This window comes from Mytilus edulis, chromosome 8 (genome assembly GCF_963676685.1).
Source record: "Mytilus edulis chromosome 8, xbMytEdul2.2, whole genome shotgun sequence".
NCBI lineage: Eukaryota > Metazoa > Mollusca > Bivalvia > Mytilida > Mytilidae > Mytilus > Mytilus edulis.
Genome location: NC_092351.1, coordinates 24,485,679 through 24,505,786, shown reverse-complemented (window position 1 = coordinate 24,505,786; position 20,108 = coordinate 24,485,679). Strand labels below are relative to the sequence as shown.

Below are 20,108 nucleotides of genomic sequence, written 5' to 3'. Positions count from 1 at the left end.
AGCATGGTGGGCCGTGGAAGTATAAATGCTACCAAATTTTCACACTTCTTTGTCAGCTATAGAAATACCGCGTCTAAAATGAATTAATAGTACTCGGTATACAATGCAATGAATTATTCCAAACATTTAATAAGTATTCATATCTTCAAAATGTCTGTGCATGAAAATACCAAACTGTATACTATTATTGAGAGGACTGCACTTGTTTAATAAAATACATGTTTTGTTTGTAGCCAAAACTTCCTAGATCAAAGACATGGGAGTGCGATCCCCTGACACCTGTTTCTAAGCAATGAAAATGTTTCGTTCTAACGATATAGCTTTGATTTTACGAATGTAAATTTTGGTCTACCCCACATGTACAGCTTTCCCCAGCCAATCCCAATTTTCGTTCTTGTTCCTATTCTTGCCAATGAAAATCAGATGTCAATTTGCAATGCTAAATATAAGTCATAAAAGAGCAAGACCTAAATTTAGTATGCAAGACACGCGTTTCTTCTATTTAAGACTCGTCAGTGACGCTCGAATCAAGATAATTGAAAAGGTTTTCCTACTGGATAATGTTTTTAGGTGTATTTGGTGTATTTACTTTTGTGATATATAATTGCGTGCAGTCTAACCATCCATGTATAAACGAATATTCAGTTAGAAATGACAAATATCTGTTAACCCATATTTCTTTACCAAAAAGCAGATTGGGTGAATTTCTGTGTGATTTTTGTAATTCGTCTGTTACTGCTTTTGTTTTTATTGATTTTTCCTTTGACAACTTGTTGGGGAGGGTTGGCATACCACTGAACTAGTTTAACTCCTGTGCCTGACCCAAGTCAGGAATTGTGGTCATAGGTTTGTCTTCGTTGTTTTGAGTTGAATGTTTTGTTACATGTACAGCAGGTAAGAGCAGGTAAATTTTAGGCATACACGTTTATTTATTTGACACGATTTAGAGCTTTTCACAAGGATTGGAAATCCAACCTTGTTTCTCGCTAACATGTTTAACCCAGCCACATTATTTATGTATGTGCCTGTCCCAAGTCAGGAGCCTGTAATTCATTGGTTGTCGTTTGTTTATGTGTTACATATTTGTTTTTCGTTCATTTTTTTTACATAAATAAGGCCGTTATTTTTCTTGTTTGAATTGTTTTACATTGTCTTATCGGGGCCTTTTATAGCCGACTATATGCGGTATGGGCTTTGCTCATTGTTGAAGACCGTACGGTGACCTATAATTGTTAATGTTTGTGTCATTTGGTCTTTTGTGGATAGTTGTCTCATTGGCAATCATACCTCATCTTCTTTTTTATATTGTTGAAGGTCTTGTGGAGACTTTAAGACTTGTTTTTTTTTCTGTCGTGGTCAAGGTGTTATCTCTGACATTTACCCCATATTTTTTTTTTTTTCATGTTCAAGAAGAAATAAACAGACATTTAACAATATATTCTTACTAAACAAAAGTGATCAATTTTCAAAAAAAATAAAATCACATATTAATTTTCAAATTATTCTTTAAACTCTTGCAGAATATGTCACCGGTCACTCCCCGGTGAATTAATACACATCAAAAAATCAAAAAATCAAAAAATCAAATAAAAATTCCTTCGACGATCATTATTTTCCCACGGCACGTTAGGTAATTCACAGATGATAATAAACCTTTTCTTCAGGCCAACAATTGTTCTGATTTCCACAACTTCTTTCTTCAAAGTTTGAATTGGGCACTGTCGAATTTTGAGAACCCTGAGACTGGTAGCCATACATGTATGTAAAGTTTGTGTCATTTGGGGTATGTGGTGGGTTATAAAAACCAGTAGGAGGGTTACAATTTTCAGGTGTTCTTCCATTACTTGGATCAGAACTTTCCGGATTGGGAAAAGTGTGAGATGTAGGCGCCTGTCGTGTATTAGCTGAATTGTAACATTCGTCACCAAACTTCGGAAACTTTACATTAAACGTTGGATTTTCCTGAAGTCTTTTCCTAACTGGGTCATTTTGTCGAACGTCTTTTTTTCCTAGTCTCTTGAACTTATTAAAGTATTCTTCGATGATTTGGGGGAAATTCTTTCGCTCCCTTTCCAGATCCAACGGAATTTTCCCTTTGTAATGTTGCTCAAGGATGTAGCTGTGACAATTTATCTTTTGAGACTTCAAGAGTCTTCCGTTTTCTCTATTACTTCTGAAAGTGTAATCATCAGGGTTGGAATTCACTAAATGTGGTGTGATGACACTTGTGAAAGATGACGACACTTGCTTCTCTAGCAGCTGTTTAGCTTTTAAATCGGTCTGAAATTTGCTGAGATCCTTTTCTAACTGTCTTTTACTTTCGGCAGCGTCGTTTACTTGTTTCTTCTCTTGTGGATGCTTATCTATGTCATTGCACTGCATTGCCGATACACACGGCCCCTGAGGACAATTTCTTTTAGTATGTCCACTACGCATGTGACACAATCCGCATTGCTGTCGGCTCCTGTCCCCATTAATAAGAGGGTTACTAAATTTTGTAGTAAGTGATTCCAGAAATTCAGTGGCACTCTCTAATTCAACTTGTTTAACACGAGTTTCGTCTTCTAAAGTAGCCATTTCTTCCTGAAGTGGGGTTTTGTAAACGAAAGTGTTTTCGTCTTCACATTTGGTATCCATGGCATATTGACCAAGGCCATGTAGGCTGTTATCATTCACTGGCGCGAATAATGCCTTCTTTGTCTTCACTGTCTCTCGGTCTTTGAAAATGTCACAGTCTAGTCCGAGGTGAGAGTTTGGAGTTCTCTGCTTTGCTGCCATATTTAGTAGATTTCTCTTGTGTGCCTCGGGAACAGTTGACGCAAATTCATTAATATCCTTTTCTTGAAAAAACTTCATGTAGTATGAAGTTGTGAATCCAAGCCTCCTTAAATCTGGAACATACTGAAGGAGATCAGTATTTACGGATGACAAAAAATCCTCAATGGACAAGCGTTTTGGCGTTCTCACGGTATCCATCGTGTCGTAACTTTGAGTGAACAGATGTTAAGTTAGCGGTGTCTAGCCCCTTTGAAGTCAGTAGAACAGTCCATTATATAGACGTGGGGGTGTTTATTTAAATGAATTGAATTGATAGAAAAAAAAAAATCAAATATGGATATCTTTTTGGCGATGAAAGATACAATTAGATTTTCTGTTGACTGTTTAGAATTTTGATCAGACGCTCCCCGGACTGAAATCAATTTTCTTATACTCAGGGTATAACTGTTCAAAAAAAGTCCAGGAGGTTTATGGTAGCAGTATTGTACAGGTCACATTAAAATAGTGGTAACCAATCCCATCCCCTCCAAGGGAAAAAAACCTGTTACATAAAGTTTTTTTTGTCAATTTGTGTCCAGAATAAGAAAAAAACATGGGATTTAAAAGGTAAAGGGAGGTCCTTCTTGTAGGCCTCTGTTGACTATACTTTGAGACTTCATCCATTTCTTTTTAATCCATTTCAAGATAGGAGAAAATATACCCGGCCCTTGTGAGAAAGTCAAATTGTTGTCATCGTCCTTCGGTTATGTTCAATTCTTAACATTTAATTGAAAAGGGTTAAGCGGGGAGGGGCTTGATTTTTTGTCGAAAGAGAATATTTTTTTGAGAGTAGCGCGCGAATATTTTTGTACTGTTTTAACTGCGCGGCAAGTAATTTTGTTTCTTCAAAATATAACATTAGTTTTTTTGGGTTACATGGTGGAAATCTTGCTTCATATATTTTTTAGGAAAATACCAAGCCCCCCCCCTAAGGTTATTAGTAATTTCCCATAGGGTCCTATATATGAATCACAGTTCGGACATCGCGGCCATCCTTATTGGTGGGCGGGATCACCGGATACAAAATCAGAGTTACCCATCCTATAGTCATTCCACAAAAGTTTGGTTTCAATAAAGAAAATAAATCTAGACAATAAAAAAATTTAACGGATTTTCAAAAGGTACCTACATGTATATTAAGCTAGGATTCGACAGTAGTGGCCGTCCAGTTGGGTGTGCAAGGCCGTCGAATACAATTCTTATTAGCACCTATCAAATGATCATTACACCTGCATGAGATTAGTTCTAATTTATTAAAAATTTCCAGATAAACAGATTTTTATAATGAATAACCCACATGGTCCTATGTTAAACAAAGTTCGGACGTTGCGACTATCTTGGTTGGCAGAAAGTTTTTATTTGAATTTGATGTCGAAGGACTTTTAAGAAAATCACAACAACAGCACAGGCGGCCACTGTAGAGTCTTTAATAAATTTGGGAATTTATGATTTTTTTTTATTGTCTTATGTTAATTTTTTTTTATTTAATGTATCCGAGTACAAAATTAGCAAATCACAAACATTAAAACTACACTATTCGATGCGATTTCTTTAATAAATCTTCAAATGAGTAGATTCGGTAAGGCCACATTTTGGTCCCATATTTTTGTGGTATTTTCAAAGTGCCTCAAAATCGCCATACGAGAGTCAAATCAAAGAAAATATAATACTCAACAGAAAAATAGTCTTTGCTGGTCAAGACATTGTTTCTTTGTTGTGTTTTGAATTCTGCGAATTTATAAAACTCATGGAAAATATGTAAATTTGACAGCTCCATTTTAGCGAACTTAGCAAATTTTATCAACAAACTTATATTGATCTTTATTAAAGCAACATTTGAGTATTGAATCAGCACAGTTTCGGTTTTCTCTTAATCAGTTCAAGTTTGGGGCCGACACCAATTCTTTTCAAATCATGTCCTTTCCTGGAAAATGTACATGTATTTTAATCATCAAATTTGCAGTCCAGATCGACGTGATTTGATTTCATCTTATCCAATTATTAATTAAAATAAGAATTACAAATATTGCTTACAAAACATGCAGACACACATTGATTCAGAATGTGCATCGCCAAACAAAGTTGAGTTTAAAGCAATGCCGCCGGATAAGGTCCTACATATGAAAATCTTTTAAGTTTTTTGTTTGCAAAAAATCCTGATGCTCTAAGACAACTTTCATGCATTAGACGATTGCTATTACTATATTTTGGTTAAGCTTTGTCCGGTCGTTTTATGCCTTTTAATTTCTTTTAAGTATTGTTTTCTCCCCTAAACGAAATAAATGGTTCATTCTGGACACAGATTTTTTAGCGCCTTATTGATTTGGTCATTAATTCTTTATTTGATAGTTTACTTTTGACATTTGCGCCTTGCAATGGAGAGACAAAACAAATACGGAAGGAGATTTAAAAAGGGGTTCAAATTATCAGATGACTTTCGAACACTGACTATTGACAAATGTTTAGAATATGGTGGTAATTCGGATAACCAAACAATACCAAGGGGTACATTTTCAAAAGTGTCGGAGGAATTAAAGGTGACTGACTTTTTCGTGAGAAAAATGTGGAAACAGTTCTGTATAGATAAAGAAATGAAGTGTAAACCTCACAAAGGACTGCAACCGAAATTATCAAATCCTGATAAAGAATACATTCTTGCAAAGAAGATGGAAAAACCAACTATTAGTTTGTCTGAATTGAGAGAAAAACTCCTTCACAACTCTGTTGTGCCCAATAATAATGTTTCCCGAATGACAATCTGCAGAGTCATTAAAAAAGATCTGAATATGACGTTCAAAAAGGTGTCTCGGCCTAAGGCAGAGAGATTTACTGCTGCAAATCTACGTTACACACAAGCTTTCATTGATCATATACAAACTTTAGATGCAAATAAGATTCTTTTTATGGATGAATCGGGTTATGTGGTCACAGTTGCTAATCGAACTAGAGGCCATTCGGAAGTTGGAACAAGATGTGTGGAGGTGGAAAGATACCATCCGAATCCTAATGTCACCTTGAATTTGATCGTCGGACTAAATGGGAGAATGTATCATAACTTTGTAGACGGAACATCCGATACAAACACATACTTACAATTTATGGGAGAAGCATCGCATGCCAATACGGAAAATGGAATCTCCGTTATTTCTCCTGGGGATACGATAATCGTTGATAATTCACCTCTACACAGGAACCGGGCAGAGGTAACTCTTGCAAATTTCTTCGCGCCGATGGGTGTAACACTGATTTTTATGCCTGTTTATTCGCCTGATCTCAGCGCGGCAGAGCCAGTTTTCATGAAGTCGAAAACAGTTTTGAAACAAGAACGATTTCAAACTATCATTAAGGAAAATCTGAAATTTGCTGTTTCTCTAAGTTTGGGGGAAGTAACCACATCAGACACGAGAGGGTTCTTCAATGGGACAGGAATGTTCAATGTTTGATTTATTGGTTATTGTCACAGTGAATAAAAAGAAAATAAAAGCGTTCATATATTCTTTATATCGTCTGTAATCTCTATACTTTCGTTTCCATGAAAAGGCAAATATAGCTTACGTTTACATACAACATAAGAACGAATTGCACTGTACATGCTGTAGTTTATAGATAGTTTCTTTGAAAGTTGTTATAAAGAATTATTTGCATCACTGTATCCAGGTTCATTTAATTTTAGAAATCACCGATTTTTAGCAGTGCGATTCGAATTTATGTTTACTACCACAGAAACAATGACTGCGACTCAGATAAATTCATTATGAATACTGAATAGCATAAATACTCATTGATTGAATAACATTGATCATGACTTTATCGGGGTCGCATCCATCGTTTCTACAATAAACATGACCTCATCGATTTGCTCAATGTAGATATTATATACTGCTTGCACTGTGAATATTTATTGGATTCAACACTTATAGTTTTTCTTTCGTCTGATACATAATACCCCATATCTTTTCTTTTTCATACCTATCTGTTTATTATGTCCCCGGGATTATGTCAATCATACATTGTTGCAATACCGACATTCTTGTACTTTGTCACAGAAAAATCTGAAATAAATTTCCTTCAAATCGAAGTAAAAATACAAATGTACCCTTTAACATTTGAAATGTTGAAGACAAAATTGCTCTATATCTTAAGTTATTAATTGACGAATATTTGAAATTTAAACCTCTATAAGATGTGATGTACGGCATTTCATTTTATCATTGGTAATGATCAATATCCGACAGAGAAGAAATATTCATAGTGCTCAGAAAGTTTTCGTAAATATTGTTAGATACCACTAATCGTTCCAACAATCAAGAAAACAGAGACAAACAGGGGGAAAAATATGAAAATGAAAAGATATGACTCAAGTGTTAGCAAGTTCAGGGGGACGGCACTCAATTTACAAAAAGATAATTGATGTTTTAAGGAACTGTAGAGGTCTCCACATGTTTTCAACAAGGGTAGAATACAAAACCTTGAATATAAAAGCCTCGAAATCCATGATACTTTCTCTGTGCGGTAGTTATCTCTACAAAATCCAATCATGTACACGACATATAATACATGTATATTCATACATGTTTATTTAGAAACTGGGAATTTATTTTTGTTTCCAGACAGAATTATAAGTTTATGTATAAGTGCCTCCATTCACTGCACAATTGTAAATTGTCTTCCCAAAGACCAGCAAAAATAAATGGCACGAGTTCACGTAGTCATAAAAAAAGTCGTATAATTTACGTTATCGAACAAAAAATCAGAAATATATACGGAATATTATATGTGAATGGTTAGGAAATCCGTTTCCCTTACATGTTTTAAAAGTCAAAGAAAAATGTTTTCCCTGATACAAACGTTTATTAAAGAACCAGCTTTGTGTAACATATAGACAAATACTATCAAGACGTCCGTCTATAAATCTTTTTTTTTCTGTTCTGACTTTGAAGAAACGACTACTTTTCGCCCAATCGAAATGGTGCATGGACATATTTTGTTTAATATTATTACAATTATTTTCAATATTATCGGTATAAAATATGAATATCGACACATGAAAGTTTGTCAGCATTGTCAATCTTTTTAACGTTAGTGTACCAATAGTTTGGTCACTACCTCATTAAGTTTATCGATAACGTAGCTAATTTTGACGGTAAAGAAACATCAATTCGATCACTTCTCTGTTACGGGCTGTAAGTAATTAAAGGCCACTGGGACCGTACGGCATTTAACAACGAGAAACCCTCATAAAGTCTGCTTTAAAATGCCCCTACCATAAAAATGTGAAAAAAAAATTCCCCGGGGGAAAACTGGCATGGGGGAAGAATGGCTATGTAACACCGGCGTCAACCATTTGGCGTAAAGACCGGCGTACAACAGACGTACAGAGAAAATTGACAAAGTCTGTATATGTTACTTAAGAAATAATTCATGGAAACCATAGATTTGTTGGAAATTTACACATGGCCTGGGCCGTGATATTCGAATTTTATCCTGAGCGTTAGCGAGGGATAAAATGAACGAATATCACGGCCCAGGCCATGTGTAAATTTACAACAAATCTATGGCTTCCATGAATTATTTCGATTCTAATAGGACAAATACGATCATTAAAAAACTGAAGCGATGATGAGTATACCGTGTCTGTGGCTGTTCTATTTTACCCACTGTTCGATAAATGTAAAACAAATCTAATAAACCTGCATGAATGATTTCTTAATTAATAACTAACCGGTAGAAAAAAATGTGATTACTTTTTTTACTTCTCAGTAAACCCAACATTTGCAATTTTAAATTTACGTTTTTTATCGTAAGCTACCGTTAAATTCACTGTTGACATGTTGTAACCAAGGAGCCGCCATGTTGACTTGCTGAAATTAGTAAATGTGCGAATAATGAAATAGAACAGAAAACAAGCAACACCTACCTCAATAATTTATTTTAATGCAATTGTATCCGAGTTTAGAAGGTAAACGCAATAGAAAAACCTTCAACTTTGACGTTTTCATTCGTATAACGTCATGTTTTGAAATAACGTTAATGCGCCAAAATCATTACCGGAATTTCGCAAAATTTTAATTTTTTTTTGTTTTTGTCCATTTTTCCGTTCTCTAATGTGTAAATTCTTTTTGTTATGCGTCATAATCAGATTAAATGTTCTGTAGGGTTTTATTCAATTGTAATTGTTGACACAGCGAAATCCACAACCGTTTACACATAGGTTACGATACATGTGGATTTACGTGGGAGGCATATTTAAACAGCCATTTGTGTACATCTTGGAGTCTGCGCTAAGTATAGATATATCGAGAATTTTATCACGGTGTTGTTTACAAAGCGAAAGAAGCACGTCATATAAGAATAGTAGTTAAACGCCAGAAGAACGCTAAGCGTTAAACGCGCGTTGCAAAAGTTTGAAGTATGTCGAAATGCAAAAGTATACGCTTGTTCAACGCTATAACTTTAGGAAATTTTTATGCAGCAGAAAGTTTTCATCCAGCTCAAGCGTTTGTCTAGCGTATACCTGAACAATACACGAACGTAATTCATACGGTACAAGCCCATTGAAAACGCTACAGATAACTTTGAGATACGTTCAGGGCACGTTGTATACGCTTCAAGATCGTTCGACTTTAACACTAAAACGTATGCGGATTACCCCGATTGCTCAAATTCTCACGATCAATCGCAAGAAAATTCTTGCTCGGATCTGTTTAAGATATTCTACCCGACCGCTGTTCGACTGTACACGACTTTAACTTGACAATTCATGACTCCTTGGTGACTCCTTGACGACTCCAACCCGACCACTAACTGAATACATATTCAACTATTCAGACCAAATCACGATCTCTACTAGATTTGTAATCGATAAGCTAAACAATGCTCGAGATCAGTTCGATCTCGATCAGACTAGATCGACCTGAGCGTACATAGGTCGTAATGATAGCCGGTAATTGGTCAGGTATGTTCATTTTCATTATACAAAAGGCTGCTTGTTTAATGCACCAATGAACCAAACCTACCGGTCCAAATCCAATGAGGAAAGGAGACATGCACTTATAGATCGTTGTTTTTTTTCTCCTAATTTTGTCTTAATTGGAACATTAAAATTAGACAAAATAAAATGACCAAAAATATGCAAAGGCAGTAGTAATAGTTTTATTTGATATTCAGCCCCTTCTTTCATTTATAACATGAAACCTTTTGCAGATTACATTGTAGAGTCTGCAGAGCATTATCGTCGAATAATGTCTTTTCTCTTCTTGCTACTATATATTATTGTGAAATGTAACTTGAATTTTAATCATGCTAAATTTTTTAAAGTCTACAATACAATAAAACCGATGACTGTTCTCGAATATATGCATAAAAACATTCACGTATATTCAACATATCTTTTAACAGAAAATTTAAGTTGAGTTTTTCCAATTAAATACATTTTCATTTAAACAAGTATAAGTTATGCACTAAAAAAAGTCACCTTGAAAAGAACACAAAGGTAACTTAAATGAATCTTTTAATAAAAAACAATTTCTTTTACCGTAATTCAATATATCACAATGCATTTGACGTACAAAGTTGAACTTCTCTCTTTTTATTATAATTGTTTTTTTGTCACCGAAAATAGTTTTTAAACAAAGTTTATTGTATTCTTATAAATTCATCAAGCAAAACCATAACTAAGGACATGGAGAAAACTACATGTAGATTAAAAGAAAATAGTCTGATGATTTCTTTACTTCTCAGTCTTTTAATTGTTCATCTACAGCAGATAAAAGCAATGAGGCAAGATATTTATTGTTATCTTTCTGTGGAGTTATTTGTTCACTTGTTTACTCGTCTTTATTGTATATTTTCATTTAATATTTGACTGACTTTTCTCAAGAAGAAATTGACACAATTACATTTTTACATTTTTTGTATGAGAACTTTGGTGCTTCTTCGTAGCTTACACTCAATGGTTTCATCATATTGTTTGAGGAAGGTATATATAGGTACTTATGAATATAATTATTTTCTGTGACTGTATCTTGCATTAATTTGTAGGATCCTTTACTATAGATAATTGAGCTGATCTGTAACAATAATATCTCCATGCCTTATATATCATGTACTGTAGTACACCGCTAGATTAAAACTGACGAGGAAAGGTAACTCACGGCCACCGAGAGCTTTATTTTTGTGAAGCCCAGGTGGTCGTGTGGTCTAGCGGGACGGCTGCAGTGCAGGCGATTTGGTGTCACGATATCTCAGTAGCATGGGTTCGAATCCAGGCGAGGGAAGAACAAAAGTGAAGCCCAGGTAGTCGTGTGGTCTAGCGGGACGGCTGCAGTGCAGGCGATTTGGTGTCACGATATATCAGTAGCATGGGTTCGAATACCGGCGAGGGAAGAACAAAAAATTTGCAAAATCAAATTTACAGATCTAACATTGTTGGGTTGATGTTTAGACGAGTTGTATTTGTATATATATATATATATATATATATATTTCCTCGTCAGTTTTAATCTAGCGGCGTACTACAGTACATGATATATAAGGCATGGAGATGTTATTGTTACAGATCAGCTCAATTATCTATAGTAAAGGATCCTACAAATTAATGCAAGATACAGTCACAGAAAATAATTATATTTATAAGTACGTCTGAGTCAGTGAAAACTCTACAACAGATTTACCTATCGGATCACCAGCAATGATGATGATACATGGCTGTGTACAATATGTATATACAACTCGTCTAAACATCAACCTAACAATGTTAGATCTGTAAATTTGCTTTCACAAACTTTTTGTTCTTCCCTCGCCGGGATTCGAACCCATGCTACTGAGATATCGTGACACCAAATTGCCTGCACTGCAGCCGTCCCGCTAGACCACACGACCACATGGGCTTCACAAAAATAAAGCTTTTGGTGGCCGTGTGTTACCTTTCCTCGTCAGTTTTTATCTAGCGGCGTACTACAGTACATGATATATAAGGCATGGAGATGTTATTGTTACAGATCAGCTCAATTATCTATAGTAAAGGATCCTACAAATTAATGCAAGATACAGTCACAGAAAATAATTATATTTATAAGTACGTCTGAGTAGGTGACAACTCTACAACAGATTTACCCATCGGATCACCAGCAATGATGATGATACATGGCTGTGTGCAATATGTATATACAACTCGTCTAAACATCAACCTAACAATGTTAGATCTGTAAATTTGCTTTTGCAAATTTTTTGTTCTTCCCTCGCAGGGATTCGAACCCATGCCACTGAGATATCGTGACACCAAATCGCCTGCACTGCAGCCGTCACGCTAGACCACACGACCACCTGGGCTTCACAAAAATAAAGCTTTCGGTGGCCGTGTGTTACCTTTCCTTGTCAGTTTTAATCTAACGGCGTACTACAGTACATGATATATAAGGCATGGATATGTTATTGTTACAGATCAGCTCAATTATCTATAGTAAAGGATCCTACAAATTAATGCAAGATACAGTCACAGAAAATAATTATATTTATAAGTACGTCTAAGTCAATGACAACTCTACAACAGATTTACCCATCGGATCACCAGCAATGATGATGATACGTGGCTGTGTACAATATGTATATACAACTCGTCTAAACATCAACCTCACAATGTTAGATCTGTAAATTTGCTTTCGCAAATGTTTTGTTCTTCCCTCGCCGGGATTCGAACCCATGCTACTGAGATATCGTGACACCAAATCGCCTGCACTGCAGCCGTCCCGCTAGACCACACGACCATATATTATATATATATAGAACAAATGCAACTACATTTCAAACCAAATATCTACAACTTTGTCGCTATGATTGTTGGTACGTTTGCCTCGATTTTATCCACTAGATTCAGAGGGGTAGATTAGTATAAATTAGTATAAATTGTAACGAACGACAACGTTTGCCAACTCATATGAACAGTGCACTTCACACCTTTAGTTCCTGTGAGATTTGTTGTGACTACTTATGAGTAAACTAACAACTAGAGTCCGATTTATATGCGGAAAAATAAATTATAGTTCGCAGCGGAGTTTTGAATAAATACAACTCATACTTGTATTCAACTACACAACAAAATAGTGTATGAGGAGTAAAATGCCAAAATTGCCAGCAAGGGTCTTTCCAAAACTTATCCTCCTTGAACCATAATTAAATTACTCACATGATATTATTGTTGGGTATTTTTTCTTTGTTATTCTATGTGAGACATTTTCATGATATTTTTAATGGGTTAATGAGTTGTGCGTAGAAGAAAGGCTATTTAATTTCAAGTTTCGGAAAATAATTTTTGGACTTTCATATAACAATTCTTTTCTGCAACTGCAATTCTTATTAACAGTAATCAGATTATTCTAATTAAAGTTGGATTTTACGATAACGAATTGTATTAGTTTTACATACATGATCATAGATAATCATTTTAAAATCTTAAATACCTGTATCAGTGGTATGTTCACCTGTGAAATACTTCCTGCTTTGAAATATAATTTTTACAATTGCGTTCATTATACATGATACAGGTTGGTAATTTTTTTTATCGTATTTTGTATGATAATGTATTTTTTAAATTTTATTAGTTAGCTTAAATTGTGTTTGATAAGTATTGTCTGTCATTTTTGTAGACATAGAGCAACACAATTGGATATTTTAATAAATATTTTTTTCCAAAAAAAATTTATGTTCATCTTATTTAACATCTTATTTAACAATATACCGAAATCACTTTAATCATTTCTAAATTGGAAAACAAACTGTTTCGCGAAGAAAACAAAATAGACCTATGGCAGGGCCGGTCAAGCTATGAAAATACGAATAGTCAAACTGAAAAAAAGCCGATACAACGTGTAGAACATAAGTTTGCTTATTAACCAACTTTGAAAGCTAAATAAGTACTCAGCTGTCTATAAATGAATGTAAATTCAAAATAACTTTTAAATTTGAAAAGTCAACAGGAGCCAAAATATGAAACCACACTTTTAACTCCGTCCATAACATGTTTTATCCGTACCCGTGAATTCTGCGTGATTGACAAAGAAGCAAAAATCAATTATTTGTTGGTTTGACTTTGCTTAGATAAAGAAAATGTTTTGCAAATCCTTCATTTTAGTACATAGTTCGATTTTAGAAATTTTAGAAAGTCATAAATAGATGCCGAGAAAGCAAACCGGGCAATCATACCACATCTTCTTAATTATATTTGAAAACTAAAACCAAAGAAAACACATCAAACAAACACGAAAAAAAACGGGAATATTAAAGGCAACATTCAATGCCACCCAACGTGGAATGAAAACATGATTTTGCTTTTAAATATTTTATAAACTTCTTCCAAAAAAATAATCATTTATTTAACACGCGTGTAAAGTCTATATCTTACCCGAGAAGGCAAACGTATGTAGCAAACACTACAAATACCAGTAAGCTGACATTTGACACTTACTTTAAATTCTATTTCATATTTATGACTCGATTATTGATTTTGCAATGATGAAAAATTGAGTTATTGATTTGGATAAGACTTTACAAAGTAGGTGATAAGGAACCACTTAATATATACTATACAACCACCATTTATTGCTTATGAAATTACGCAATAAACTATAAATTCGTTTTCACTTAACATTGCTCAATACATATAGCCCTTTGAGATATATTATATATATCAAATTAATGTTATCATCATATCGTTTAAAAGATATATAGCAAAACTGTTTATTATAAGATGACGTTCGGTAGGTATTGTTCGTATCAACGTCTACTTTATAGACGATCATGAGGATCAAAGGAGTAGGTCCGGTAAGGACCGATTTTGGCCTCAAATTTTAGGTTCATCTGACGAAAGATTTTGACCACTTTTTAAACACTATAGTGTCTATTTCATTTGATTCAATCAGTTTGTGTGAAAGATGTTAACTGATTTTGTCATTAAAGACGATCCGATTCAAGCTCAAATATGACAAATCTACCAAACATGCCGACAAATGTCACTATTCAGATGGTTTTTGTCAAAAATGAAAGTGGCCGCATCCGTGTTCATCCTCAACCTTTATATTTGTTATGAATTATCATCAAATACAACTTACATTTTAATATTAAGGATGAAACGAACGCGGCCTCGTTCGTTTTACACGAAATCGTCTAAACTAAAATGCTAGAATTGTGAAGATTTCAGTAATTTAGCATGACTTAATGGCGGTTGAACCCGATATATGTGTATTGTATTGTCAAACAGCCCATATTTATGTAGCATTGGCATTCTATTGTTCAATAAATAACTAAAAGTTTACATTTTTACAATTTTGTAAAACTGCTATATTTTGGGGCCAAAAAGGGGTCTTACTGGACCTTCTCTTTTATTAAATGTATGTAGATGGTATAACTTATCATTTACTATTGTCTCTGAATATGAAAATAAAGAAAACCAACTGATATTGTTTACCATTAATCGGCAATGTTCAAATGAAGTGGATATGACTAACAACTAACAACTAACATAGACATTATTGACACACATTACCGATATAAGAGTAATCCCAGTTACTGAAAACTAGTTCTAATTAGATATAGGAAGATGTGGTGTGAGTGCCAATGAGACAACTCTCCATACAAATAACAATTTAAAAAGTAAACCATTATAGGTTAAAGTACGGCCTTCAACACGGAGCCTTAGCTCACCCCGAACAACAAGCTATAAAGGGCCCCAAAATTAAGCCAATAAGTATTTCAAAATAAATCATACTATTCAACATTACATTCCAGCTCCTTTTCCCTGAGCCAGATCACCCCTTTCAGATATCTTTAGCTTGAGTTTCATTCTTTTGCATGATTTCCCTTTTTTGTAACTTTTTGGCGGGTATGTCAAGTCCACAATAAAACTAAAAAATAGAATTATTTGTACGGAAAAGACTTACTATTACAATGTATATAGAAAACAATTGAGGGTCCATGCTTCAGTTCGAAATCAAGATCTTTAGCATATAGATCATCAATACCCATACACCATGACGACTGGATACTTATGATCGGGAGTACTCATATCTGTTCATATATAGCAATGTATATTAAGTATAATATATATTTTTGTTAATCATCCTTTAAGTAGAATCAATGTTAATACCAATTAAAAACGAATAATTTCACTGCGGTGAAGAATTTATTACCGTTATGAATAAGTTTATCAAGGACCAATTAGTTAACATGGATTGTTTGTACATTTAAGGGCTTTATTAATGACATCTCAGTAAAATTAGAAGGTGATATCCCATTTTAAGTAAATATTTCAACCTACTTATCTAAATCTTTCCATCTATGAAATTTAGTTAAAGCTTTAATCAATTCTTTCTCATTTATGAATAGATTACGCTTATTGAAATTTAAAATGCGAAAAAAGTCACTAGCATGTCCAACAAGCTGTGAAATATATACATAGAAGGTGGCACGGTAGTATTTGCATTCCAAAATTTAGGTTGCTCTTTTGTGTACCCTACTTAGGTAAATGTATCTAAACAGTGTGATTGGACAAAAAATACAGTATCAACTGAACATACTTTCCCAAACTGAGGGATGAATCAGGTGTAGAAAAATATGAAATAATTTTACATACAGATGAAAATGAATTTTTTGAGAATTTTTTTAAATTTTGTATTCACTGCACCATAAAAGACCTAAAATTACTAGTGGCCTTAGGTTTCTAAAAATAGCAAAAAAAGTAAACGGTCATGATACATATTCAAATTCATTTCTGAATAGTAAAATGAAAGTTCTTCAGTTAAGTGTGAATGTAGAATTTTTTGCAGTGTTAGAAAGTGGTGAAAATTCTAAAAAGGCTATCATTATCCCTATGGGCCAGGAAATACTACCGTGCCACCTTAAGGGGGATATATATTTTTACACTAAATCAATGAAGGAACTTTTTTTACCTATGCAATTTGTTAGTTTATCAATAAAAAGTTGATTTAGGGCAACTATGATAAAACAAGCCTTAAATTCCACCCCTGAGAGTAAAAATTGCTGATTCAGCAAATTTTGCCTGATCTGTAGGTAATAATGTAGAAATTTTCATAGAAAGTAGAACTTCATTATTTTTATGTAACTTGCAATACATTTTTAATTATAAATGCTCGCTTTAACTTTTCGCAGTGTCTGACACATGTGCAGCCAGTGAAATTTGAGACGCGACATTCTACATTTGCATGTTCATCCTATTATTTTCACCGAAATAAATAAATTGCATAATTTCTTATTTTTTTCAACATAAGTACAGCTATACTTGCTTTCTTAAGGTTTAATTAGTAGTTCTGATGTTACATGACACCAGTAGGAGCTTTTGGGGAACCAGTAAGTGGTTAAGGGGTCCTTACTTATTCATTTAGCTCTCATATTGGTATGAAATAGAGATAGAAATAGGGGTTTCTGTACATTGAATAGACATTATTTTTGACAAAGAATGTATTTATGATGCTATATCAGCAAGATTAAATGGTTTATTCATTTTCCATGCAAATACCATTAGTTGTTAAGATTTTCTGACAGTGAAAAGCACAATAAATGCAAATTGATTATGTAAGGGGACATAATTTAACTTAATGCATACATGAGAAATAGACAAACAGTCAACTTAGAGATGTATTCTAGTACATGTATTGTCAAACAGGTTACGGAATAATAGTTAACTGCAATCTAAAGACTCTTGTTGTATTGCCCTCATAATCTGAAAATGTTTAAAGTAATGTAAGGCATGCTGTAAAATGTGGAATGGACTTTAATATCAGTTTTCATGATTTGGTGATTAAACTGTTTCTTTTACTCAGATTAACCATAAACAGAGTTGGCAATCCAATAATTCCTCCTAAATCACCATGTTTGACTTCTGTGTTGATTTGAAACATCATATATTTGGGTTTTGTTCAACTCTTAAGTAAAAATGGTAAGATGAAAAAAAGTGAAAATCTGCCAGATGGGGTAGGGATGTAATGTTTCATTTTTTTTATAAGAAATGAGTGCAGACTAGTATTCTTTATTGTAATATGTTCCAAAGTAAGAAGTCTATGCATCATAGGTGTCATGACTGGTTTCAAGTTTGTTATGTCTTGGTTAAGGGGGATATATATTTTTACACTAAATCAATGAAGGAACTTTTTTTACCTATGCAATTTGTAAGTTTATCAATAAAAAGTTGATTTAGGGCAACTATGATAAAACAAGCCTTAAATTGCACCCCTGAGAGTAAAAATTGCTGATTCAGCAAATTTTGCCTGATCTGTAGGTAATAATGTAGAAATTTTCGTAGAAAGTAGAACTTCATTATTTTTATGTAACTTACAATACATTTTTAATTATAAATGCTCGCTTTAACTTTTCGCAGTGTCTGACACATGTGCAGCCAGTGAAATTTGAGACGTGACATTCTACGGTTGCATGTTCATCCTATTATTTTCACCGAAATAAATAAATTGCATAATTTCTTATTTTTTTCAACATAAGTACAGCTATACTTGCTTTCTTAAGGTTTAATTAGTAGTTCTGATGTTACATGACACCAGTAGGAGCTTTTGGGGAACCAGTAAGTGGTTAAGGGGTCCTTACTTATTCATTTAGCTCTCATATTGGTATGAAATAGAGATAGAAATAGGGGTTTCTGTACATTGAATAGACATTATTTTTGACAAAGAATGTATTTATGATGCTATATCAGCAAGATTAAATGGTTTATTCATTTTCCATGCAAATACCATTAGTTGTTAAGATTTTCTGACAGTGAAAAGCACAATAAATGCAAATTGATTATGTAAGGGGACATAATTTAACTTAATGCATACATGAGAAATAGACAAACAGTCAACTTAGAGATGTATTCTAGTACATGTATTGTCAAACAGGTTACGGAATAATAGTTAACTGCAATCTAAAGACTCTTGTTGTATTGCCCTCATAATCTGAAAATGTTTAAAGTAATGTAAGGCATGCTGTAAAATGTGGAATGGACTTTAATATCAGTTTTCATGATTTGGTGATTAAACTGTTTCTTTTACTCAGATTAACCATAAACAGAGTTGGCAATCCAATAATTCCTCCTAAATCACCATGTTTGACTTCTGTGTTGATTTGAAACATCATATATTTGGGTTTTTTTCACTTCTTAAGTAAAAATGGTAAGATGAAAAAAAGTGAAAATCTGCCAGATGGGGTAGGGATGTAATGTTTCATTTTTTTTTTATAAGAAATGAGTGCAGACTAGTATTCTTTATTGTAATATGTTCCAAAGTAAGAAGTCTATGCATCATAGGTGTCATGACTGGTTTCAAGTTTGTTATGTCTTGGTTAAGGGGGATATATATTTTTACACTAAATCAATGAAGGAACTTTTTTTACCTATGCAATTTGTTAGTTTATCAATAAAAAGTTGATTTAGGGCAACTATGATAAAACAAGCCTTAAATTCCACCCCTGAGAGTAAAAATTGCTGATTCAGCAAATTTTGCCTGATCTGTAGGTAATAATGTAGAAATTTTCATAGAAAGTAGAACTTCATTATTTTTATGTAACTTGCAATACATTTTTAATTATAAATGCTCGCTTTAACTTTTCGCAGTGTCTGACACATGTGCAGCCAGTGAAATTTGAGACGCGACATTCTACATTTGCATGTTCATCCTATTATTTTCACCGAAATAAATAAATTGCATAATTTCTTATTTTTTTCAACATAAGTACAGCTATACTTGCTTTCTTAAGGTTTAATTAGTAGTTCTGATGTTACATGACACCAGTAGGAGCTTTTGGGGAACCAGTAAGTGGTTAAGGGGTCCTTACTTATTCATTTAGCTCTCATATTGGTATGAAATAGAGATAGAAATAGGGGTTTCTGTACATTGAATAGACATTATTTTTGACAAAGAATGTATTTATGATGCTATATCAGCAAGATTAAATGGTTTATTCATTTTCCATGCAAATACCATTAGTTGTTAAGATTTTCTGACAGTGAAAAGCACAATAAATGCAAATTGATTATGTAAGGGGACATAATTTAACTTAATGCATACATGAGAAATAGACAAACAGTCAACTTAGAGATGTATTCTAGTACATGTATTGTCAAACAGGTTACGGAATAATAGTTAACTGCAATCTAAAGACTCTTGTTGTATTGCCCTCATAATCTGAAAATGTTTAAAGTAATGTAAGGCATGCTGTAAAATGTGGAATGGACTTTAATATCAGTTTTCATGATTTGGTGATTAAACTGTTTCTTTTACTCAGATTAACCA

The 20,108-nt window shown here is 33.7% G+C and overlaps 2 protein-coding genes across 2 annotated transcripts in view; one reads left to right on the top strand and one right to left on the bottom strand.

Moving 5' to 3' along the window:
• Window positions 1-1,518: 1,518 nt before the first annotated feature.
• On the bottom strand, window positions 1,519-2,976 carry LOC139484010 (uncharacterized). Its single transcript, XM_071267731.1, has one exon. It carries the CDS (start codon window positions 2,974-2,976, stop codon window positions 1,636-1,638), a length of 1,341 nt encoding a protein of 446 aa, XP_071123832.1. The 3' UTR covers window positions 1,519-1,635.
• A 10,280-nt stretch (window positions 2,977-13,256) lies between these two features.
• LOC139485148 (heat shock 70 kDa protein 12A-like) overlaps window positions 13,257-20,108 on the top strand; it is a 45,536-nt gene continuing 38,684 nt past the window's right edge. The window contains exon 1 of the mRNA XM_071269368.1: window positions 13,257-13,362. The gene's annotated coding sequence lies outside the window, so the exon portion shown is untranslated. The remainder of the gene's footprint in view (window positions 13,363-20,108) is intronic.